Source organism: Phoxinus phoxinus (genome assembly GCF_949152265.1).
Source record: "Phoxinus phoxinus genome assembly, chromosome: 3".
In the NCBI taxonomy this organism is placed as follows: domain Eukaryota; kingdom Metazoa; phylum Chordata; class Actinopteri; order Cypriniformes; family Leuciscidae; genus Phoxinus; species Phoxinus phoxinus.
The window spans coordinates 23,255,960-23,281,813 of NC_136878.1; the positions used below are offsets into that span (position 1 = coordinate 23,255,960).

General features: G+C 38.6%; 1 protein-coding gene and 1 long non-coding RNA gene across 4 annotated transcripts in view; one reads left to right on the forward strand and one right to left on the reverse strand.

Annotated features, from left to right (window-relative positions):
- The window catches only part of LOC306996212, a 1,114,438-nt gene that overhangs the window by 741,774 nt on the left and 346,810 nt on the right, over window positions 1–25,854 (reverse strand). The gene's annotated exons all lie outside the window — the stretch shown is intronic.
- mark4a (MAP/microtubule affinity-regulating kinase 4a) lies at window positions 3,937–25,681 on the forward strand. Of its 3 annotated transcripts, XM_079606049.1 has the most exons (18): window positions 5,295–6,019; window positions 8,686–8,883; window positions 10,557–10,610; window positions 14,516–14,564; window positions 14,695–14,760; window positions 14,868–14,938; window positions 15,074–15,130; window positions 15,486–15,722; window positions 17,231–17,350; window positions 17,535–17,634; window positions 17,752–17,861; window positions 17,945–18,119; window positions 18,204–18,415; window positions 19,054–19,157; window positions 19,262–19,546; window positions 20,681–20,763; window positions 21,182–21,226; window positions 22,216–22,427. In XM_079606049.1, the coding sequence occupies exons 1-18, from the start codon at window positions 5,969–5,971 to the stop codon at window positions 22,278–22,280; spliced, it is 2,082 nt and encodes a 693-aa protein (XP_079462175.1). In that variant the 5' UTR covers window positions 5,295–5,968; the 3' UTR covers window positions 22,281–22,427. The 3 variants fall into 3 exon arrangements, with proteins under 3 accessions (XP_079462174.1, XP_079462175.1, XP_079462173.1); XM_079606048.1 differs by lacking the exons at window positions 5,295–6,019; window positions 20,681–20,763 and adding an exon at window positions 3,937–4,015 and having other exon boundaries at window positions 22,216–23,007; XM_079606047.1 differs by lacking the exon at window positions 20,681–20,763 and having other exon boundaries at window positions 22,216–25,681.

Below are 25,854 nucleotides of genomic sequence, written 5' to 3' on the forward strand. Positions count from 1 at the left end.
TGGCCACGAATGAAGAATTCGTTCCCCAGATTTAGCAGGGCTATATTACACGGCGGTTTGCCTTGAAAGGATTGTTTGTTGTACAGTAACTTCATTTAACTTATTAAGTCGTATTAACTGTAACTCGTAGCCTACTAAGTTAATAAAAACATTATTTAATTGATCGTTACTGAAATCGCCATGCGTAGTAGCCTACGGCCAAACTGCGTAGAAGATCATTCATAAACTCGTACATAAAGGAATGCGCATGCTCATGCCTACTCCAATAAGATTGCTGTATTATAAACCAATGAAATTATTGGTGGGCGGAGCGACACGTGTAGCCCCGCCCCAAAGTGTCGCCCCGCCCCATCGTCCAGACTGCACTCTGGGGTTACTCGTAACTTCTGAGGGCATCTTCATCTCTTCGAGTCTGCTTCGACGTAGACTTGAAAAGCTTGGCTCTGATTGGTCAAATTGAATGTAGCTGAACTGAAAAAGAGGTGTTGTTACACTGTGTCAAAAAATACCACTGGCACATACAAGTAACGTTAATGTAATACAAACCTAGAATCACAATATAATGAGGTTCCAAATGTCACACGCCATGCAAACTTGAAGAAGCTGGGTAAAATGAAAAACAACACTACGTTTTCTATTAAATAGTACAATAAATACCTGTAGTACAACTTAAAGAAAAAGGATCTCTGGGACCATCTGGTGGGGTAACTCTGTGTTTTTAGTGAAGAGAGAACAAGTTTCAAGAGTCTTTATCTCTGATTTATCTATGAACGTAAGCCATGATGACACTTCCATGGAAAAAAATCACCTTCTTGAGATTAGGCTAGATAGTTAACTAATAACATGATGTTAGGACTCCATCTAGTGGTGTTTTGATGGACTAAACCCCTACTATTAAAACTAACGGAACATTAAGTATTATATAGGCCTACCCTATAATGTTTGTATAGGGTAATAAGAACATGTCTTTGCATTCATAGTGATAGGTGTTAGTCTAAGAGACCACTGCCATTCATTGGTTGTTGTTTTTCTCCATTTTACTTATTTATCATTATCTTTGTGTCATCATGACACAACTTATTGTAGTTATTTAGGGAAAACTCAATCAGTTGTAAACTGGGAAGGATTCGAGTGTCAGTCCTATATTTAAGGTATAATGCACAGGCAGAACATTTCAGAGTTTTAGGAGTTCTCTTTATATTTTAATGGGGACAAGAAAGTGCAATTTATAAAATAAATCTCACATTCATGTTGATTATCCCTGGTGTTAAGAACCAGATGAGAGGCTGAAATTTGAGCCTATGTGGCTCCATTCTAAAAACTATGGTTACAGAAATAGGGATAGTGATATTGAAGAAGATATTGTGTATTGTGTTAAACATATGAAAACATTGGATTGTATATGTTGCTTATAGGATAAATTGAGTTGCCACCAGATGATAGACAGTCCTTGAGCAGCATCCTCATTAAACTCCTGGGCCACTCTGAGTTGATTTACAGCTGCAATGGCATTTACCTGAGTGCAGCAGTTAAGAGAGACTATTGTTTGGATGGTTAGGGCCCTTAATGATTTTCCTGGACCTCTTGAATTAAATGTCCTGTAAGGTGGAGAGAGCATGATGATGCACTCAGCGGAGCGTTTCGATCTCTGCAGAGCCTTGCAGTCCTGAGATGTGCGGTTTATAAATGCTGTGTAAGAGAATGCTTGTGGTGTAAGAATGACCTTAGTATCTCACAGAGGTGGACAGTAACAAAGTACATTTACTTGAGTACTGTACTTAAGTATACATTTTACTCTACTTTTCGTTTTCGTTTTTTCTGGAAACTTTTTACTTTAACTTCACTACATTGGAAAGACAAATATATCGTACTTTTTTTTTACTTCACTACATTTCTTTCAAGGTCCTTGAGTAGAAAGTATAGTAACGTCAGTCAGGGGATGATTTTGGTCGCAGGGGTTGCATTTTGGTTGGAAATGAAAGTCTGGTTGATGTCAACATCCAACGTTCGGACAGACCGTTGGGACAAGGCTTTCGGCAGCTGTGTAAACAGTGTCTTGAACTTAATTCTGGCAGAAATTGCAGCAAGTGGATAAAACTGGAGCAATAAGAATAAAAATCTTTAAAAAGGTGATTCTTCATAAGGAGGCTTTGCTCCTTCTGTGTTTGTTGTAATACGCAAAATGTATTTTCCTGTCTGTAGTACATTTGTTTGCTTTGTAATGGATGTGGTCTGCTCTTTGCTCTCCATACTCCATGTAAAAAAAAAAAGCAACAAAAAAAAAGTTATACATTTAACATATCCTATATGTTAAAAATGGACATTAGGCCTATAGTTTGTTAGCACATTACTATTCTTGAGTTGAACAAAATTTATCAGAATATTAACCACCCAACCGCCAGTCTGTTGTGAGCTAGAGATGCTGAGGAGGTGCATTAAAATCAAGCTGCACCCTCGTAATACTGAAGTAAGGTAAGTCATAACTTTTGTTTCATATGGCCATCGTGGCTTAACAGGAAGTATATTATTTCAAGGAAAAAGACACTGGCTGTGTCCGAAATCACATACTCTCTTGAGTAGGGACTTATTTTGAATAAGTAATTACTCCACGACCACTAATAAAAGGTATGTTCTATATAGTATTAGTGTGTGTACCGTAGTATGAATTGAACTCATGTTATCATGTGACTTTTACCATAGTCAGTTATGTCGCCTCACTGCCATTGAATCGTCTCCCGTGGCCTCATATCATGGGATAGTAAAGTGTCAATCGTTTGCTAACCTCAGAATCTCGCTGGAAGTATGTCATCCAGGTACTTTTTTGCCTATTTGAGTACTGTGAATTCAGACATACTTTTCTAAAAGTTTTCTAAAGCCCTACAATCTATGATTAGATTTACGCAATAATCCATGTGCACAGGTTTTATGCTGGGGAAAGTCCTTGTTTAAGCTGCTACAGTGAGGGCTTCTGAAAAATTCATTGGACATTGGACAAAATTTCCCTATGATTGCATTATCTGATTTAAATGAAATCCATGCTTAATAGCAAGTTAATGGAATATCCTGAGCACATCTGTGTATTCCTCTTTGTTATGTCTGTGACATAATCACTACTTTTAACTTTTGGATGGACTGTAATTCTGGCCACAAAATTTACAAACATTGATTGTATACTCATTTATTTACTGTTTTTTTGTAGTTCCCTGGACCTGTTACAATATTTGAGTTATCACTGAAAGTTTTTGCAGTACCCAATCTAAAGTTGAAACTATTCATTATTTGTAGATGTTTATAAATGTTTACTAATCAATTACCTTTATATGCTTTGGACTTTTAGCTACTGTAACAACATTTGTGTAAAGGGTGGTTAGTTAAGTTTAGCCAAATGCTTGTGAAAACCATTACATAATTTGGGTGCAAAACGGTTTTATTACCTCAACACTTAGTATATATTTAAACAGAATTTTCCTTGAATCATACGTCAACAGGAGAAAACAAATCAATTTTTCAAGAAAAAACATGTTCATTTATCAAAACAATGTAATATAAAAAGTTTGAACCGTGTTTCCTTATTTTGATCAAACTGACCCATGTACACTGTTGACCCTTTAGCAAGCCTTTAACCCACCCATACCACCAAACCCTTCCCTAACCTTATATCACACCTCAATGTTTGCAATAGAACATGAACACAATAATGTCAGGGAACACAGACTCAAGGAAACGGTGAATAACTTCAGTAGAAATGGTTAATTGACAACAGATGAATGATATGGAGATGACAGCCTGTAATGGTACGTAGCACCACACACACACACACACACACACACACACACACACACACACACACACACACACACACACACACACACACACACACACACACACACCTTTAGATAGCAGACAGTTAGAAGAATGCATTTCTTTTCTCTTACAGGTCTTGCTGGTAGGAACGGGTGAAGATGGATTCCAGGAGTTGGAGAACGGGGAAACAAACGAAGGTAGATAATCACAGGTAAGTAACACATTCAGTGTAATGGCAGTCATAGACCAGACAAAGTCTTTGTGTGTGATGCAGGCTTTTATGTAGAGCTGCTAATGAGTATAATTAACGGAGGTGCGGGTGATGACAGAGTGAATGCAGTTGGAAGCCAGGAAGGATGCTGGGAAGATGTGACTGAAGATTGTGACCGTGAAAAGTACAGTGTACTTTTTTTTTTTTTTTTTTTTACTTAAGTAGTTAAAGACAACTATAGGCTATAAAGTGGGACCAGTAATGTCATCCATTTTTCTGTTGAACATCCAGATAATTTAGCTACCAAACACCTTTTTGTATTTGTACTTTTGTAAATCTAAAAAAATTGCATTATATATTAACTGAAGTTTAATGACATAATAAAGCATTTTTAATTGACATGAAATAATGATCTGTTAGGCATTATAATGTTTGTTAATGATTTATTAATGAAAGTTATAATAAAGTGTTAGTTAACCTTACTATCCTTAAAAGTTTAAAAAAAATAGCTAATTGTGCATGTACTGTTCAATAGTTTGGACCAGTAAGTAAAAAAACAATAAATACTTTTTGGCTTGTTACAAAAATGTTTTAGTTTCAAATGCTCTTCTAATGAGCCTTCTATTCCTCAAATAATCCTGAAAAAAATGTATCACAATTTCCACAAAAATATTAAGTAGCACAACTGTTTTTAACATTAATAATAATTAAATGTTTCTCAAAAAAAATAAATTGTTGGTCATCAAATCCGCATATTAGAATGATTTCTGAAGGAAATGACACAGACTGGAGAAATGGCTGCTGAAAACTCATGCCGGAATAGGATAGGCCTAAATAAAATAATAGAAAGGAAAAGAGAAATAGAAAATAATATTTAACAACATTTCACAATATTATTGTTTTTGTAGGCTATTTTAATCAAATAAATGCATTGGTGAGCATTAGACACTTCTTTAAAAAAAATCAAAACTCAATATGGCCCCTTTTTGCCTTGGGCAGTTCTTAGCCACTATTGTGTAGACCTCACAACAAACTGCCAGTTACAAAATGGAGATATTTGACTGACACCGTTTGTTTAATACCGCTCGGTCATTCATTTTTATTACAATTTTACTGTTTAAGATTGATAGCTGCAACACCTTGAGCTATTCTCCTTGAGCTCAATATACACTTTTTTAATAAGTAGCTAGCTATAATGACTATAAAATGAAAACGAACAACGATTGAGAGTTTAAAGGCCTCTACAGTCACGGAGAATAAGTTCTCTATCAGATTGTGTGGAGCTCTTTAAATTGTCCATCGGTGCGCGCGCGTGTGCGTCCGCGCGCTTGTGTCAGTACCGAGACGAGCGAGCGCTAGCGGAGGCAGCAGTGGCGCATCTCACATATATCTGCCGCTGGAATATAACGGCTGCTTTAAGATGTGAACGGGTTTCGGCCTCGTCACCGACCAAAGCTTCAGTTTTCCCATGACAAACAGATGCGACAAGAGAGCGAGCGAGCGCGAGAGTGAACGGTACAGGGGAGCGGAGAGATCATCGGTATTATTATGAGAAAAGAGGACGGGGTTGTCGGAGCCGTATTTGTTTTGCTCGCGGAGATGAGGCGGGGGGTAGCGAGTCGCTACAAAATCGTTGGGCTCCGGCCAAGCATTACTCTGTTTTAGCACATATATACCGCCGCGCTTGCGTTTACATCGTCAACAGACGCGTTTGATCGCTACGATTCGCATCGCAGAAAAATAATGCAGCTGTCTCGAGGACATCTGTGAGATTTGCGGACTGCTGTTGCCGCTGCCATGACAGACGCAGGCTTTACCGAGAAGGCGGTGTGAGACGAGCTCGGCCCCAGCTGCAGCAGCACGGCCGATGTGGGCTGCGTTTACCGGGGGAGATTAAATCTGTAAATACTGTTCGCGCTATTCCTCTTTAACCGTTTGCAATCTCAGGGAAAAATGTCCTCTCGGTCTGCTTTACCGTCTGCGAACGACCGGAGCACAGATCATGTAAGTATCATCATTTCAAATGAATTATTATTGTTGTATCATCTAGGCGCTCCGTTTCCACACATATCCTACAACGCCCAGTAGCCTACTATTTAACGTCAGATGCACTGTCATTTTTGCTAACGGGATTGAATATCAGGAATTCATTGCCTGGTATCGTTCATTCATGGGAGGATGGAGAGGCAGGATACAGTGGCCCATGTACGCGTAGCAGGTTCTTTGGCAAAATGGGCCGCATCCTTGAATGTGCAAAGCAGCAAAAGAGGCGCTGCGAAACGCGCAGGCAGTGGAGCGCAGGCCATCCGCATAGTGTACACATCAGCGCATCATCTGCGCACGAGCGCGCGCTCCTCTCCCAGAGAGCGGTTTTGCTTCATTGGCAGAATTTGCGGGAGAATAGCAAGAAGCTCTACGCACTCTGTCTCTGCAGATTAGAAAATGAATATAACCTTTTGGGGCACCAGAGTCATATAGGGAGGGTGAGGTTTTAGCGTTAGCTGTGATCTGCCGTCTCCGTTCGTCTACAGACGCACTGGCTGGTGTAGTGGCCTAGCCTACCAGTTCTGCGCCAGCACATTACAGTGTGTTTTATGAACTGACTTAGGCTTGTGTTGGTTAATGTATTTAGTGTTGCTTCAATATCTTAGTAAACAACTGGTTTTACTTGGCCTAATTCATTTACTTAATAAAAGAGAGTGCTGTTGATGTAAAATCAGTAGGGATTCAATGTATCTGATATTTGACTGCTTGATTGAAACTGTCTGAAACCTTAAAGAGTTTAAACATTATAAAACAAAAAATCTCAACTGATGGTAAAGCTCAATGAATATAATTTTATTGGTGTTTATTAAATGTAACTCTTTAGCACATGATGTTTCCTTACATGGGACAGAGACATAGGACATTCCTTACATGGGATACAGAGCTAAGATGTGCATGGTACATTTTATTGAGCAAACATGTTCTGAACATAATATGCTATTATGGAAAGTTTGGGGCATTTAAAGGTCTTTACATGTATGCATAAGATAAAACAACCAGATCATAAATATAATGAAAATTACATTTACACACATGCTCTCACATTTGGGATTTTCCCAACAAACCCTTTTCAAATAGGAACAGTCTGTGCTATATTCTTTATTTATTTGGTTATCATTTTTCAAAAATAAGAGTGAGACCTGGTGCACAGTGTGTGCAGTTTGGCATATTGTGTATATAGGATGCTGTGTGCGAGGTAGAGTCCAGTAAGAGCATGGCAGGGCATCGTCAGTAATTTATTCAATCCCTGAGCTGTAATCCCGTGGTCAGCGGTGCAGATGTGGACCTGCATGGCCATGTTTTGATTTCTGTGTGAGCTCCTTCCTCTCCCCTCTTAAGGGGGGCAGTTGGAGCCATTCAGTAAACTTCACCAGATGTTGAGTGTTCAGGGTTCGGGTTTAAATGTGCTAATCTAAAGAGTTTCGTTTCATCAGCGACAGACTAAAACCTCCATGGCAAAGTAAATTAATCCTGTATTATAGGGCAGAATTACTCGCACACCAATGCATACCATCATCACATCAGCCATCTAAATGATAATTCATATCATTTCAGTCACCATTTATTAAGGTTGTGCATGTGTTTGTGTTTCGCTGTGAATTTCATGTTTATGACAAGAAAGTTGAATCATCTTAATTAACTTCCCCTCAGATTTGCACATTTCTAAACAATTTTAGACCCTGAAAAACACACAAGGCTCAGAAAGTTATGTATTTCTTTATTAAATTCCGTTTTAATTCTATTATTGTAACTGTTTGTTTCATCGTGTGTATAACCAAAGTTGTGAGGACTCCTTTTACAGAGGGTTTGTAACTGCTTTTAATGCGTGAACTAGTGATGCACTGAAATATTTTTTTTACCAAAACATTGAAACCAAAATTAAATTTTATTTAGCCTAAAAACTAAACCTGAAAATAAAGGTTGAGTAATTAAATTGAGCAAATTAGGCACAGTAATTTGTGCAGTTGTGTGCACGAAACAGACCCTGACATGGTTGAAACGCATCAATGGAGAAACCCTAATTAAATGCCACTGTGTCAGTCAATGGTATATCGGCCCACCAAAACTATTTAGGTCGAATATTTTAGGTTGCCGAAATTCGGGTGCATCATTGCCTAATCCCAGTTTTGAGCTACACAACTGTGACATAGTTTTTTTTTTAGAATTGTTCACATTATAGTAGTTAAATTAATCAATCAATACAAAAACTAAGTGATGCAGTGGCCAAAGATAGCAAAACATTGGTATAAATACTAGCTACTACAACAGTTGTGTGGCCCATCTGCATTAGTGTAGACTGATTTTTGTGTGTGTAGTAAGAGGCTTAATCATTAAATGAGGATTTAATTCAGAAATCTGGTGCAGTCGGCCAGTGCTGTAGCATTAGTCTGTTTCACTAAAGATTCCTTTTTTTAAAACGTTCCTGTTCCTCAATTAAATCTGAGCTAACTAGTCTTTTTTACTGGCAAGATGCACAGGCAGGTTAAATATTAGTTTAAGGCCATTTTCTTTTTTCTGTTAGCTTCAACAACAGCTCATATTCCCCAGTTTAATCCAATCTATTTGTTAAAACTTTAATTAGAATAATCTTAATCAATTTTCTATGTGTCTGTCTCTTCGTCCAGCATTCGTCTCTGGGGGCGAGTCGTTCAGAGAAGGGGACGAATGTGTCGAGTCGTTCACTGGGTGCCAGATGTCGTAACTCCATGGCCTCTAGCTCAGACGAGTTGCCCCACATCGGAAACTACCGGCTCCTTAAAACCATCGGCAAGGGCAACTTTGCTAAAGTCAAGCTAGCCCGACACATCCTCACAGGCAAAGAGGTGAGAGAGAAAGAGAGAGTTTACAGAGGTAAAACCAGAAGGGTGTCTCTTTCTCTAGGTCTCTTTCTCATTAGAACACTTGTGAGCATTAATTCTTTGGGTGGTATATTTTTAAAGTGGTCCAACTTAAGTGTGAAAATTTCCACGCCCACGTTTATTTTTTTATAAACCAAAAGCTGATATAGTGTGATTTTAGATGGACTTGTTAGTGGGCACCAGAGAGCTTTAATAATCTTGGACAATAATAGAATGTGATGTTTAACGAGTAGTTCATGCACACAGTGTTAAAATATATAAAAAAAAAAAAATGTAAATATCAAAAATTCTAAAGTTTAAATACCATTATAGAAAGTTTGCATAATTATTAGTAAACTTATGTGTGGCAGTCTGGAGCCACGTATACACTTTTGGGAATGACAGCCACATTTAAATGCAGACGGGAATCCCTTAAATTATGGTTGTGTGTGTGTGTGGAATACAATCGTCACTCCCAGACTTAAAATGGTTGATATAACCATAACACTATTGTGGCTATAAATTAGGTTGCATGGATGCTAAAGTTTTGTGCTCTTTTTGATCGGAGTAATGTTAGTGATCAGAGACAATTTTTAATAAAATACCCATCAATGTGCTTTGTTTATACGCCTTAAGTTGTTACTAACAGCATGTGCTCTGTCTGAAGTGTACAGTATGAGTTACTTCTAGACCACATGGCTGGTGGGAGCAGCTACAGAAGAGACTGACAGACTGGCATGAGAATTTGCAAATGAGTCAAGACACATGGCTCTGTCTCTGACTTGCGCCACGCGAGAAGAAAAGAGATATAGACACACTTCTAATTACATCACTGCATTAACAACTAGTTTTACAGTTGGGTGCTGCTGTACACGTTTGGTTATCACTACCTGAATTTTTTTACAAGGAGCAGTTTTAAAACATTGACAGATTTATTTTCATATACTATATTTTTATGCTATTTTCTTATCCATCTTCTGTAGTATTCTAATAATAAAGTCAAATATATACAGTACTGTTCAAAAGTTTGGGTGTAGTAAGATATTTCTTTAAAAGTAATTAATACTTTTTATTAAGCAAAGATGCATTAAATTGATCAAAGGTGACAGTAAAGACATTCATAATGTTACAATACAAATAAATAAAATAAATGCTTTCTATTCATCAAAGAATTAAGAAAAATGCATCTCGGTTTCCACCTAAATATTAAGCTGCACAACATTTTCAACACTGATGATAATAATAATAATATTAATCATAATAAATGACACTGAAATGCATTTCATATAGATATTTCAAAATAGAAAACTGTTATCTTAAATTGTAATAATTTTTCAGAATATTACTGTTTTTACTGTGTTTTTAATTAAATAAATACAGCCTTGCTGAGCATAAGAGACTTATTTTAAGTATTAAAAATTCTTCCCAACCCCAAACTTTTGAACGGTAGTGTACATATTGTCATTTTTCATAACCAAGAATTGTTTAAACTGGTTTCCAGTTCCTCTAGCAAGTTGCTTTTGATAAAAGTATCTACTAATGAAAATCAAATGACATTAACAGGTTTGATTGAGTTTTTCTGGAGGCTATCTATACCTGGCTTAAGGAAAAATAAATGTTTTGGAGCTCAAATCACTAATTGTGAATTGTTCATTTAGGTTGCAATAAAGATTATCGACAAGACTCAGTTGAACCCAACCAGCCTACAAAAGGTAAGACCATTATGTATATATTTAGTATTTATGTTTTCAAGACATTTTCTTCTTTATTAAGACAACTGTCGTCAAATTCCACACAATGATGTAATTTTAACACATTCAGTACAAAAACAGGAAAAAATATCCATGCACACTTTATATAAATTGTCCAGAAAATCACATATTGAGTGCCACAAGTGAATAGTGCATATCTAGAAAAGTGTAGGGCTCTTGGAAGTATTGCAGTAAAGTGTGTGTGTGGTGTTTAGTGTATCTGTTGAGTCTGCGCTCTCGCCTGTATGCCAGTGACTCATCTGTCTCGTAATAGATTATCTCCGGCCTTTATTCCTCCTATTGAAGCCCAACACTCCACATCACTCTGTGTTTAGCATACATCAAGATTTTGTTTTTGATTATTGACAAACCTATGTTTGATAGGCTTCTGTCTTTGAACACACTTGTGAAAACAGTAGTTTTGGATGGACTCAGCATCTGGATGGATACATAAAATTTCAGCACAGACAACTGTGTTTAATTCAGGAGCTCCCCTTTTGTGTGCACAATTTGAAATGTTGTAACTTAAGCATCAGATATCAGTGATACTGTATGAACTGTCTTTTTTATGGGGAGCATTGGCGTGTGAGTACAGTAATTATTTTTCTCTAAATATCTACTGTATTTCCACGCAGTTTTTTTGTTCAGTTATGTTAATTTTTTTCCAAAGTCTTCTGACTTGTCTCTTTAAATCTGACCATGGGCAGTCTTGTTTTCAAAATGCATCGTTTGTTTGTGTGCTTAGTGTGTGTGTTGGAGAGGAGAGGTCGACAGCTGCGGTTCTCCACAGGCCCAGAATGCCCCACTGTGATTCAGTATTGGCTCTGTAACACACACAGTTAACTGTACACAAAGTGTAAACCACCCTTATTGAACACAAGTCACGTTTGGCTTTTTGATCACTCATATAGCTGATATGAGCTGTTATAGTGCTGGAATCACTGTTCAGTGGAGCATTTACCAGTTGTCAGAGTAAGTGTTTGTCCCATTCCTCTTTTCTTGCCCTTTAGTGTTGCACAAAGGAAAGCTTAGAGATTTGTCCTGTGTCATGTTGCTTCATGATTTGTCTGGTTTGCTAGATGATAGTTCCTATTTGATCTCCCATAAAATAAGTAATAAAAAGTATGTTTACATGGCTCACTACAGCATTGCAATGCTTCTTTCTAATCTTCTTCTGATCTGCATATTTTTTTGCAGTTAATTCAAACATCTCTGAACTCTTATGTCAACAACAGTTTTAAATATGTTTATTTTACTTTAGGAGTATCTAAAGGCTAGGACTTTTCTCTATCCTCTGGTTGTTGATTGGATGATTGGATTGAGGCAGATCTAATATGAGCTTGCAGTCGATTGTAAGAACAGGGTGGATTTAAGGTGACAAAATGACTGGAGAAGTCCAGCATAAGACACTTGAGAGGAATCTGTCGTTTCACTGTACAATCGTGTTAAGACATTTTGATTGAAAAAAAAAATGACTAGGCTAAAAAAAACAGGGATGGACATGGTCATCCATTCAATTCACAGTTATTTGTATATCACTTTTCACAATACTATAATTCCACATTACAATTTAGAGTGATCTGTAATCAGAGGTAACTGTCCAAGTTATGTATTTCAGAAATGTACAAAATCACAGTTAGCGAAAAAAATATTAATTTAAACAATATAATAATTGAATGCAGAAACAATGAGCTCATTGAAGTAATGAATATTTGTTTGTTAACAAACGATTATGACATTTTGAAAACTGTAGCTTTGGTGCATGTTGATTCAGAGTTTGCTTGCATCATCTGAAGTCTTCGCGGGAGTTGGCGCCACCTCTTCATAGGTGTCGGACATCTGAAGTCTTCATAATAGGCTTGATCCAAACTGGAGCTGACAAACTCTCTAGTTACCTCAGGATGCGCATCCCAAGATAAAACAGAGAAGCAAATAGAAAATAATTAGCGTTGTTGCTGTTCATATCTTTAAGCAAGAATAATCATGTGCTTTTGATCTGATATAACGGTATAAGGTTAGGAGATGCATTACATTTACAGTTATTAATTTAGCAGACACTTTTATCCAAAGCGACTTACAAATGAGAACAATAGAAGCAGTTAAACTTACAGTAGGACAACAAAATTCAAGTGCTATGACCCTTCTCAGTTTAATCTAACGCAGAACACGTAAATTTTTTTTAATTTTTTTTTAATAAATAGAATAGAAGAGAAAGTATTAGTATTACTGGATCAAGTTGCGTCTTCAGCCGTTTCTTAAAAAATGGCTACGGACTCAGCAGCTCTGGTTGAGTTAGGCAGATCATTCCACCAGCAGGGAACACACCTGGAATAGGTCAGAGAAAGAGATTTTGTGCCTCTTTGAGATGGCACCACAAGACGACGTTCACTTGCAGAGTGCAAGTTTCTGGATGGCATATAAGTCTGAAGTAATGAGTTCAGGTACAGGTGAGCAGTACCAGTGGTTGTTCTGTAGGCAAACGTCAGTGACTTGAATTTGATGCGAGCTGCAACTGGCAACCAGTGCAATTTTGTGAGGAGAGGAGTGACGTGTGCTCTCTTTGGTTCGTTAAAGACCACTCTGGCTGCAGCATTCTGGATCAGTTGCAGAGGTTTGACAGAGCAAGCTGGAAGACCTGCCAGGAGAACATTACAATAGTCCAGTCTGGATAGAACGAATGCTTGGACAAGGAGTTGTGTAGCATGCTCTGGTAGGAAGGGCCTGATCGTCCTGATGTTGTACAAGGCAAATCTGCAGGACCGGGCAGTTCTAGCAATGTGGTCAAGTTCAATTGATCATCAATTACAACTCCAAAGTTCCTGGCTGACCTTGATGGAGTTATGGATGAAGAGCCTAGTTGAATGGTGAAGTTGTGATGAAGTGTTGGGTTGGCTGGGACGTGGGACCACAAGTAGCTCTGTCTTCGCAAAGGTTTAGTTGAAGTTAAAGCATTATATGAATGCTAGGCTTAAGAGATGCGTCTTTATCTAGATTTAAACTGGGAAAGTGTGCCTGAGCCCTGAACATCATAAAGAAGGCTATTCCAGAGTTTAGGAGCCAAATGTGAAAACGCTCTCCCTCCTTTAGTGGACTTAGATATTCTAGGTACTATCAAAAGCCCAGAGTTTTGTGACGTTAAAGAGCGTGATGGATTGTAAGGCGATAGAAGATTAGTTAAATATACTGGAGATAAATCATATAGGGCCTTATATTATAGGTCAGTAGCAATACTTTGTAAATGATACAGAACTTAATAGGTAACCAGTGTAGAGATAATTGAGAACAGATAATTGAGAACACTGTAGAGATAACGTTTTTTTGACCTAGTAAAAACTCTAGCAGCTGCATTTTGGACTAATTGTAGCTTGTTTATTGAGGATGCTGCAAGATCAATAACAAACATTAACAAAATATAGGGTGAATTTCCATTGCATGCCAACTTTAAACTGACAGTAACTGACAGTTTTTAAATAGATTTAGTGGATTTTTGCTTTTGTTTTAACACAATATTGTGCTTAGTCATAATGAAAGAATGAGACCATGTGATAAAAAAGAGAAGAATATTGTGATTGGCTTATAAGTCGACAACCCTCAGTAACCCAGAGTTGAGGAAAACAGCTGATACAGATTGATGCAGGGGCATCACGGTGTTTCCACAGCAACAGGAATGGTATATTGGGTACTCCCTTCAGACTGAGAGACAACAAAACACAGAAGTATATATTCTATCTGGATTTTACTGTCCTGCCTTGAGGCTGACGTTGATGATAATAAGAATATCAGTATATTCTGGGAACAGAATTTAAATGGCTGTTTTTTTTCACACCACCCTCTCTTTCTTACTTTCTTTCTCGTTTCTCTTGCAGCTGTTCAGAGAAGTGCGGATCATGAAGACCCTCCATCACCCCAACATTGGTAAGATGTACTAAAATGCAACAAATGCATGCATGAATGCTGCTTTTATAATACTGAGTGTGGAAAATAATTAGCTAATGCTGTTTAAACTTAAGCTTTCCAAAAATATTTAATCTCTTATATATTACAGTGCAACTCTTTGAGGTTATTGAAACAGAGAAGACACTTTATCTTGTGATGGAATATGCAAGTGGAGGTGAGCTGAAGACCTGAAACATGCAAAAAGACCTTTGATACTCATAACATTTATAGGTGCATCTGTGATATTTTGGGACATTATTCATGTGTGATTTGGTTTTCCAGGTGAGGTGTTTGATTACCTGGTGTCTCATGGGAGAATGAAAGAAATAGAGGCTAGAGCCAAATTCAGACAGGTGAGACATTTACCTAATGACTACAGGACGTACAGTTTAAGATCAAGGTGTTGTGTCACATTAAGCTTCTGGTTTCCAGTTTCCAGTTTCATGTGTTTTACCTGGGTCGTATACTTTTTTTCTATTTCGTTTCAGATTGTGTCAGCTGTTCATTACTGTCATCAGAAGAATATAGTTCACAGAGATCTGAAGGTATGAGTTTGAATCTCTACATGGCAAATCTGCATTTTTGTCTTGTTTTCACAAAAGAAATATCTGAAACATCTCTAACACTTTTCATTGTACTTGAGAAGCAAAATTGTGTGAGGATATATCTTGAATTATGCAGATTTTTTAAACCTCATTAAATCTTATTCAGTTTTGATAATCATTTTAAAGATACACAAATATACAAAATATATATATTTTTTAGCACTGCACAAGCACTATGCTGTAAAAGTATGATGTAGTATTACTGTTTGTAGTATGTGTTTGTATCACTTTCTGTCCTGTTTATTTCTCTTTGTTTTTCTCTCTTTCACACGCTCATGACTTTCTGTATTTGTAGGCAGAGAATTTGCTGTTGGATGCAGATGCTAACATAAAGATAGCAGACTTTGGCTTTAGTAATGAGTTTACGTTGGGGAATAAGTTAGACACCTTCTGCGGTTCCCCGCCTTACGCAGCTCCAGAGTTGTTTCAAGGAAAAAAGTATGACGGGCCAGAGGTGGACATCTGGAGCCTGGGTGTCATCCTCTACACACTGGTCAGCGGGTCTCTTCCTTTTGATGGACAGAACCTCAAGGTACAGTTACTTTGTTCCTACACTCACAATGATAATTTCCTGCCACTTTACACCCTACGGGGAAATAATTGATACAGTCTCTTATTGCAATATTCTATGATCGTGTGATATTGATAAACTGACACCAGTTACATTTCCATTTACAACAAAAAAATGCACTACCATTCCTTAGTTTTCTTTTTGTTTTTTGAAAGACATCTCTTATACTCACCAAGGCTGCATTTGTTCGATCAAAAATACAGCAAACATTGTAATGTTGTGAAATATTATTACAATTTAAAATAATTGAATTATTTAATCAATAGAAAGTAATAAAAACACATTTATTTAAAACATATTTCTGTAACAATGTTTTGATTTTAGAATTTAGATTTTTAGATTTGCTCTGCAAGTGGGTCTGGCAAAGAGCCCATTGAAACCCATTTCCAATCTGTCGAAATCGCGGCACCAATCAGAAACGTTGGGGCGGGCTTTACACGATGACGACAGAGCAGCGACGGTGACGCAGATTTTGTACATTACAGAGATGGATGCCGCCGTTCGAATCAGCTATCGCGTCTGTTTCAAGCGATTTAAAATAGTCATTTACAAAAACGGCAAAAGTCGTCAGAAGCCATTGCTACATCTTCCTGAAAAACACAAACAGAGAATTGCTGAGAGTCTCAGGTTTCTCCGTCGTTCTGATTGGTTTTAGATCTATCCAATTGCGCCCAGAGCTATTTGAGCGACGTCCGTTGGTGACGCCCTGTGGAAATGAATTGTCTATGGAGCTTTGCCAGACCCTAACTCAGTTACAACTGAGAGTGGTCTGGGTTTTCCCAGGCTACCATTCAAGCGCAAGAAGACATGAAAGGGAGCTCAATTCACTTTCATGACGATTCAGCACTGCCCCGATCGGGACCATGACAGTTCTGTGCGTCAATTCTCTTTAAGTGCCGGGTGTGAGAGAAAGCGACAGAGGGTGCTCACAGCCAAGAGACGGTACATAAAGCTCACTAGGCAATTTAAGTATATCTGCGCTAAGCTTATTTTTTGGCCTCTCCCAATCACAGGTGACTGAAATTGTACAATTTAATATCCATTAGCTAATTAAAGACGTTTTTTTTAGTCACCTAGCATGACATTTTGTCACATATGAGTGATTTACTCGCACTGTAGAGGGTTGCTCTTAATTCTATGTGGCTCATGTTTTGTTATGAAAATATTTGCACTGGAATGCTCAGGTAAGATGATGTAAAATTAGAACAGCCTTTTGTCTCTGCTGTCTTGACTCGCTTTCATCACTTTCACTTTTATTCTTGAGCACTGACATGTTCTCTAGACTGAACAGTCAATCAGAGCGATCTCTCTCACCAACGGCCCCGATACGGATTTAATATGCTGAATGAGCCGAAAACTAGCCTGACAGAAGCTCACCGGTGGCCAACCGTCGGCTTGGTGTGTCGAGACCCTTAAGACCACACTGATATCTGTTTGTCACACTGTTTGCTGGTGCATGTGTTTTCCAGGAGCTGCGTGAGCGAGTGTTGAGGGGGAAGTACCGTGTACCCTTCTACATGTCCACAGACTGTGAGGGGATTCTGCGCAGGTTTCTTGTGCTCAATCCCAGCAAACGTTGCACTCTAGAGGTGCCTACTTGCACATTCATTGATACACTCTACCATACCAAATACTAATGTGCCTATTTCTGTGATGTAGGATGTACAGTCGCTAAATGCTATTATTAGTGTATGATTAGTTTTAAGTCAAAGCAGATAAATGACTGAGCTAAGAAGTTTCTGTGTAGTCAGGATGCTGGTATTTCCTCCACAGCAAGTGATGAAGGATAAGTGGATGAATTCAGGGTTTGAGGGCGATGAGTTGAAGCCCCACATTGAGCCAGTAGAGGACTACAGTGACGCCAACCGCATTGGTGAGCATGTAGACCAGTAAGAAACTGGTTAAAGTATTTTACTACTGTTACTAACTGTTCAATGATTGTGTCTGGAAATATTTCTTTCTGTTCTCACTTATTTTTTTGTCTTTTCAGAGATTATGGTCGGGATGGGTTTTACTACAGAAGAAATTAAGGACTCTTTACTCACTCAGAAATATAATGAAGTCACTGCAACATATCTACTGTTGGGCCTGAAGACAGAGGTAATACATAATACATGAGGTAAACAAAGTCCTGAAATCTTTATTTTTAATTTAAAAAAAATGTCATTGCTTTTTGGTCATAGGATGGCGCTGAGTCACGAGTTAGTGGCAGTATGACGTTGCCACGTGTGCGTCCAAGCCCAATGACCAATGGAACCAACAAACAATCCTCTTCTTCATCATCTTCCTCATCCTCACACAGCAAGACTCAGCGCAGCGCCTCTACCTACCACCGCCAGCGACGGCACAGTGACTTCTGTACGAGACACTTGAGCTTCAACTCTAAACACAAACGTACTTCTAATTGTTTATGATTATAATCATTATCAGTTTGTTCTGCAGGTGGTCCTAGCATGCCTGTGATGCACCCGAAGCGTAGCCCGACCAGCGGTGGAGATCGTGAGCTGCGTGAGAGCCGCATGCCGCCGAGGAAGGCCAGCTGTAGTGTAATGGGCAGTCGAACCCTACCACCATCTAGTCCAATGGTCAGCACCGCCAACAACCCCAACAAGGCAGAGATTCCCGATCGCCGCAAAGAGATGACCGCCACCACAGTGAGAGAAATTTCTCTAATTGAATCATTATTTTATTATATACACACTATTGTTGAAATGTTTGGGGTCAGAAGTTTTTTTTTTAAAGAAATTAATACTTTTATTCAGCAAGGACGCATTAAATTGATCAAAAGTGAGGGTAAAGACAGTTATAATGTTACAAAAGATTTCTATTTCAAATAAATGCTGTTTCTATTCATTAAAGAATCCTGAAAAATTGTGTCATGGTTTCCAGAAAAATATTAAGCATGACAACTATTTTCATCATTGATAATGATAAGAGATGTTTCTTGAGCACCAATAATAATAATAGTAAAATAGTTATTTTAAATTGTAATAATTTTCACAATTTTCTATTGTATTTTTGAGCAAATAAATGCCACCTTGATGAGCTTAAGTGACTCGATCCTAAATATTTAAAAAATATATTTTGTGTCATTATTCTTTTTTAATTGTAATATTTAATACTAAACCTTTCTGTTTATTTTAATTACATTTTGAATCCTAGGTTTTCAATATGGTCTCAGAATGTTGGATCCCATTTTATGAGTGTACAGTACATGTAGCATTGTGTTTTGTAATGATATTCTTTATTTTGTGGGAGGTTAATGAAATGTTGTCTGCCATCTTCCTTGCAGAACAATATCCCAGGAAGTACTATGACCCGTAGAAACACGTACGTATGTACAGATCGTTCCAGCACTGACCGACACTCGCTGCTGCAGAACGGCAAAGACAACAGGTGACAAACACACATTCACAAACACAGTCACACTCTGTCACTGTGCTGCATATTGCAGTGCCCGGTCTGCCTCTCATTCACTGCCTGTGTCTATCTCTCCTCAGCTCTCTGTCTCACCGCCTCCCTCCCACCTCTCCCTCCACTCTCAGTATTGTTGGAGCGGGAGCATCCTCCTCTTCTTCCTCAGGTGAGCGCTGTCGGCTGACACGTGGATCCACCATCCGGAGCACCTTCCATGGGGGTCAGCTCCGTGACCGTGTACCGCCCACCTATGGACCTCCACCCACGTCGCCCACCCTCAGTCATGACGCTGGAGCCCTGCCGGCCAATGCCCGCAGCCGGGCCACCTCTAACCTGTTCAGCAAACTCACCTCCAAACTCACACGCAGGTAAGAGGAGAAGTTCTCATCATACAAATAAAATGCATTAAAAAGTATCGCACATCACATGACAGAAAACAGGTTTAAGCTTCATTTAAGAATGGAAAGCTGTCTCTGATCCAGATCCCACTGATTCTAAAGCTGTTTACTCTGACAAAGTTTTTTTTTTTGCTGGAAGTTTGTTGGTCACTTTACTTTTAGTCACTACCTGGCATTTGTGCTGCTGGATGCAGCAGTGTATAATCCATTATATCTTATGAGCTTGAAATTAACACCATCCAAGCCGCCAAATGCGTGTGGATTTCAGCAGTGGTGTGTACGCATTCACTCCTTCTAGCCACTTTTGGATTTAGAATTTTGTATATAACATATACCTTTTTCTATTGTAGTCTTTTAAAAAGTCATCTGAAATAATAAACTAAGTGCAATTTAGTGTTGTCAAAAACACCAGCTGCACTTTCTCGCTTTCTCATCTCTCCGACACACAAACCCGCCTCCCCTCACTCACCTGTTTCATTTGCTCCGGATGAACATTCTTGTTGTTACAGGGCTTGAATTTTGACATGGGATTGCGCGTTTTGCACATAATTTTACTCATTCCCGTGGATTTTGTATGTGAAGTATGTGCACATAAAGCCACCTCTCAGTACTATTGAGTTATTTTCGCTGCTTATTGCACTTAAACAGTCAAATACACACAAAATAATGTTAAAATGCCAGTCTTGGTAAATATTCATGTAAACAGTCAGTTTTGTTTTTAGTGAACGTAAGCAGTTAAGAAATCAGATCTTAAAGTGACAGCAGCCTAATATACCAAATTTTTATGTTTTTATATTATCTCATAATTTGGCAGCAGGTATATTAGAGCTAGAGTATGACCTGTCCAATAACACTGGGGAATTAGACAGATTAAAAATGAGTTGTACACTCATGCTTCACACCTTCATCATTCCTTGGCGTATTGCCTCTTTTTTTCAAGCTTTCCAAACTTACAAATGTGTACCTTTCCTAATCTCTCCCTCTTTGTTCTTATTTCTGTTACCTTACTTTCTCCCCATTTGCTCTCACTATCACCCAATCCTTCTGTCTTTGACTTTCTCTGTGTCTTTCTCTTGCTCTCCTCATTGTGTTTCTCTCTCCTAGGGTCAATCTTGACCCCTCTAAACGCCAGGGCTCTAATAAATCAGTGTCGGGTTGCACTCTTCCACAGGGATCCAAAACAGTTAGTAAGTTCCCCTGTCTGCCTGTTTGCCTGTCTGTTGCCGCTGCACGTCCGTCTGTCTCTGCACATGGCACGCCTATCTGCATGCAATGTCCTTTGCAGAATTGTGCGAGTCTGATAAATAGGTTGTGAGGGTGAGGAAAGTCTGGATGATGGTGCATGGAGGTTTTGTCTCTAATTGGTTTGCATGCATCCAAGAACATGCAAACGTTTTTATTCGTTATGACTGTTGTACTTTGCTCAGATCAACATCAGGATAGTTAGTTATATTGACCAAATTGCATATTAAATTGCTGGGTCATCTTCATACAGGACTGAGAGATCCATACGCATGTTTGTCTTTTTGTATGTTGGAGTTGTGTGAATGGATCGGCCACTGTTGGGATAATGCAGATCATCTCAAGATGTGTGCTTTTTTGCAGGATCACAAATGAACCTGAGGGAGTCAGCAGATCTTCGGTCACAGGGTGAGTCCTCATATGATACTACACGTTATCAAGAAATATCCAATTACATTTCCATGTCATGCCGACTTTAAGAACAGACTTTGTCAACAGATTGCAATGAATAGACTAATATAAACTTCAGCTGTGGATAATTTATAGCATAATTGTTATACATTTAAATAACACTAAAGCATCAATACACACACAAAGTAACAGGAAAAAAATCTGGCAATAATTAACATAAAAATATTATTAATGTAAGGCTCACGCTAGTTCGGCATCCGAATAGTGCGGAAGGTCATCACGTGTTCAGTCTTTTCTCGTGGCAAAGTATTTTGGGTTAAATGCAATATATTTCTCATTTGTATTTACTCGTTATTTCATCTGACTCCATAAATGAAAAGGTTTTTAAGGATATCTGTACATCACTAAATGTGAGCGAATGTTTGACTATTCCTTTTAACTCTTAAATGAACATAATGTCAAAGGAGGACCATTTGCCTATCTTCCTTGTGTGCCAGTTTTCTCTAAATTTCTAAAAACCTTATTACATTTTGTTTTACTTATTTGAAAATGAGAAATTTGTACCACTCACTCTGAGACATTTTAAATGGTACTAAACATAATACTCAATGATAATCATTCACATTAAACCATATATATTCTCGTGTGAGTTTTAGATGTGCATGAGAGAGAGAATGAGATGTAGATTAGGTGAGACTGCATGAGGGGGAGGTCAAATGTTAATTTCCAGCAAGGTCCTTTGTCTTATTGAGCAGTGGTCGTTCTTCAACCAGTTTTTCCAGTCTTACATTAATAAGTAGTAATAGTAAATAATAGTAATACAAATAATAACATTATACAATTGCATAAAACAAGGGTGATGAAAGCAATGACTTCTTTCTGAAGATGTGAATCTCAAATATGAGTTTTGCAGGAACTTCTTTTTGTAAATCTTTCTCAGTATTGGTCTCTCTCGTTCTCATGCTCTCTTTCTCTCTATTTTCCAGTGGCCATTTATCTGGGGATCAGAAAGCGTCCCAGTCCTGGGGCAGGGGAGGGGGGTGGGATGTAAGGGGTCGTTTCCCCCGTCCCCCCCGGGCCCCTGCAGAAGTGGTACTGGCCTTGCGTGAGGCAGCGAGAGGATGCGGCTGCCAGGTCCGGCACGCTGGCCCGTTTCTGCTGTGCTGCAGTCATGGGTCGGCAGGATCAAAAGTCGCATTCCAAGCTGAGGTGTGCCAACTGAGTGTGGGTCCCGCAGAGGCAAACGGAGTACGCTACACACGCCTGTGGGGGGCTCCCCTCGCCTTCAGGCACATTGCATCGCAGATCTCTAAAGAGGTGGAGCTCTGAGGGGACGGGGAGGAGACTTGACTTGTAGATGTCCCCTCACTATATCCATGTTATAGAGATCTGACCTATGTGTTATAGACTAAATCTGATCCCTCCAACAACACTCAACACACAACTGAACACATACACGTAAACAAACACAGTCACCTTAAAAGCACGGGACACTCAATCCTGACAATATGGAAATCTAAAGTACAAAAACAAGCACACCCCTTCCATGCACAACATAAACCTGAGCGCTTATTAACACGGATACACAGACACACACACACACACACACACTCACTCTCTGAACAGCCTCATTCACTGGTTCTGGATTGAATCCAGTTTAGTATTTTTATTCTCATTCTAGTCATGAAATTCTTACTTCAATAATTGATGTCATTCTTTTTTTTAACCACTTTTGTATGTTTTCAACAAGTCTTGACATTTTAAACGGGTCATCATTTTTATGTTTTTGTGATTTAATGTGTCTTACATTTTCTTAATACTAAGTCAAAGCATTGAATCATTGACAATGTAGGACTGTAGCTGCCAATGAACTATATGCACAAATGTGAAGTTGGCAAACGTATCCTAACTTCATCATAGCTCACGGTGCCCACCCAAATCCACATCACATTTGCTGGCGACCACAAATTTGATCAGGCTCTAAGCCAACCATCTACACTTTGTTTTTGAGATTGTCCAAGCAAAATTGTGTTCCCTAGAAAATCTGCTTTTCTGATGTATAGTGCCAGTTTACTTACTTTCTACCATGTTTAATTTAGAAGAGACATTTAATGCCAAATGACTTTCCCTGACCCTTCTCGGACAGGCACGTTGATCGGTTGGTTGTTAATCCTTCATTTTAACTCCTATTTATTTGAAACTTTGCAAATAGTCACCTCTCCTTTTACCCAGTCTAAGTGGAGTTGAGGTTATCACATGAGTGATTTTACTAAGACAGATGGTTTTAGTGTTCAGTGTCATAAAATAGACACACTTCCTGCATTGTAGATATCTGATTCAATTTCATGTCTAGAAAAAACACACCTTTCCTATTCAATATCATTCAATTGTCAATAGATTCTCTCCCACCTCCAGTATTAAAAAGAAATAGAAAAGTTATATCCAATACATAAATGGTGTTTGCATTGCAAAATATGTTGTGGTTTAGCATTGGCAGACATGCAGACAGCACTTACATGTCAGCTTTTTTCATTAATATTCCCATGCTTTATATGACTAAATTGGTATTGAGAAATCTTTTGATCCCTTACCCAATCATTTTGGCACCAGATATCTAAAATGCAGGATGTTTTAATGCAGGAGTACAGGAAGAGGTTCAGTGCTCTCACTACTGAAATATGGTTTTGGGGCAAATGCACCAACAGGGCTTTGAAAACCGTGATTTATTTATTTATTGTAAAACCAGTTGCACTTGCAATCTTGTAATAATATGGCATCTATATGACTCTGTTTCAATTGCAAAATCTTAACAATGCTGTGTAACTAATAGAAATGCAGTTTAAAAATGGACCATGGACATTGTGTCATGGACTGGTCATGTTTTCGCTGTAGCTCATGTTGTTTTTTAGCCATACACAAGTTTGTCTCTTTAACAGATTTGTAATCATGTTATTATCAATTTAACAGGGGTTTGAGACCTGAATAGAATATATATATGCTGCTTCAGATTTTTTTGTCATGGGTAGAATTAGGTTTGTTTGGAGCTTATTTGTTCTTTTTGAAAATAATACTCTTGGCTTACTTTTTGATCGAACCAGTTCTGGTTTTTGATGTGTAACAAGGCCTAAAAACTAGTTTTGCAATAGTTGTCAATTTGCCAAGCATAAGCAATTCACAACCGATGGTGATCAAAATGTAATTGTGAATGGTGATAATTGTGCAATAGCATTAGATGTTACTGTCATGTCTAGAAGTTGTTTCTATCTTAATGCAAAGCCATGCTTTGACCCTGTTGGTGCTGCCAGCCCGTAGACAGTAAAGATATTGATCAAGTACATGGTTTGAGCAATGAGGGAATAGTGTATAGGACACTTGCTAGTTCAGTTTGGATAAACAGGTTGATTTAATATGGTTGGTCTGTTATTTTTTTGATTGGGGAGTCATTGTGCTGTCACGTGTGAAATATATTGTAGATACTAAAGTATTATATGCCACTTTCTCCATGTTTGTGATGGCATCTCCCTCTGTTCATGAGAGGGTGTTGGATTGTGGTACAGAAAACAAGCTTGGTTCTTGATTTCGGTTTTGTCTGCTGCAAGTATGTCAAATGCTTTGAGATGCTTGAAAGTTCACTTGTGATGACTGACTCAACAGGTATCACTGTGGTGCTTCACCGTTGACCTTTAGCTAGACAGTGAGCCTCCTAGCCCACCTTGCAAGTCTGACATCTCATCATTCATCCACTTTTTGTTGTTCACTTTATTCTCTGCTTTTGTGCCGCACATTCGCAAAGACACCTAGTTTCTCCTCGTCCAATTGCTGAATCACTGGAAATCCTCGTGTCATTGTTCTGTCTGCTCTGTGACTGGACTCCTGTTGTGGAGACGCTTCCTGTTTCAAACTGAACAGGGTAAAGACTGCACGTCCTGGACCAGTCTGACCCGGTCTCGGCATCAGACCGGCTCTGTCTGGTTTGGACTGCTAAGATCTGTATCTGTTCGACGTCCATTAAGACCTCTGTGCACTCATGTTGACTTGAATCAGCTGCATCCTACGGCTCTGTGGGTTTGTACCCATGTTTGGCCACCGGAAGGCGCCAATGTCTTAAATGTGAACACTTCGAATTGTGTATATTTGCACAGGTACTTAATTTATTTTCTAGAATAATTATCTTGGGAGAAAAAAATTATTGGTTTATATCAGTCAGATTCTGGCTGTATATAAAGATTATGATACTGATGATAATATTGTGAGTATAGTATATACAGTATTTTAGAATTCCAGGTTAATTCATAGCTAGAGCAGAGACCCTCTGCTAGCTCTCCAGACGTTTCTATGTGTGCTGAAGTGAAACACTAACCTGCAATCCTGCATGATTCAGAGCAAGGATGGAGAAAGAGAGACTATGTGAAATAAGAGAACGGGCAAAAGCAAAAGAATTCGAGGGAGAGAGTGAGCGTGTATGAGTGTGCATGACATGTATGTGTGAATGTGTGTGTATTGCGCTACTCTGTTGCCCTGCCTCCCCCTCTCTCTCTCTCTCTCTCTCTCTCTCTCTCTCTCTCTCTCTCTCTCTCTCTCTCTCTCTCTCTCTCTCTCTCTCTCTCTTTCTCTCTCTCTCTCTC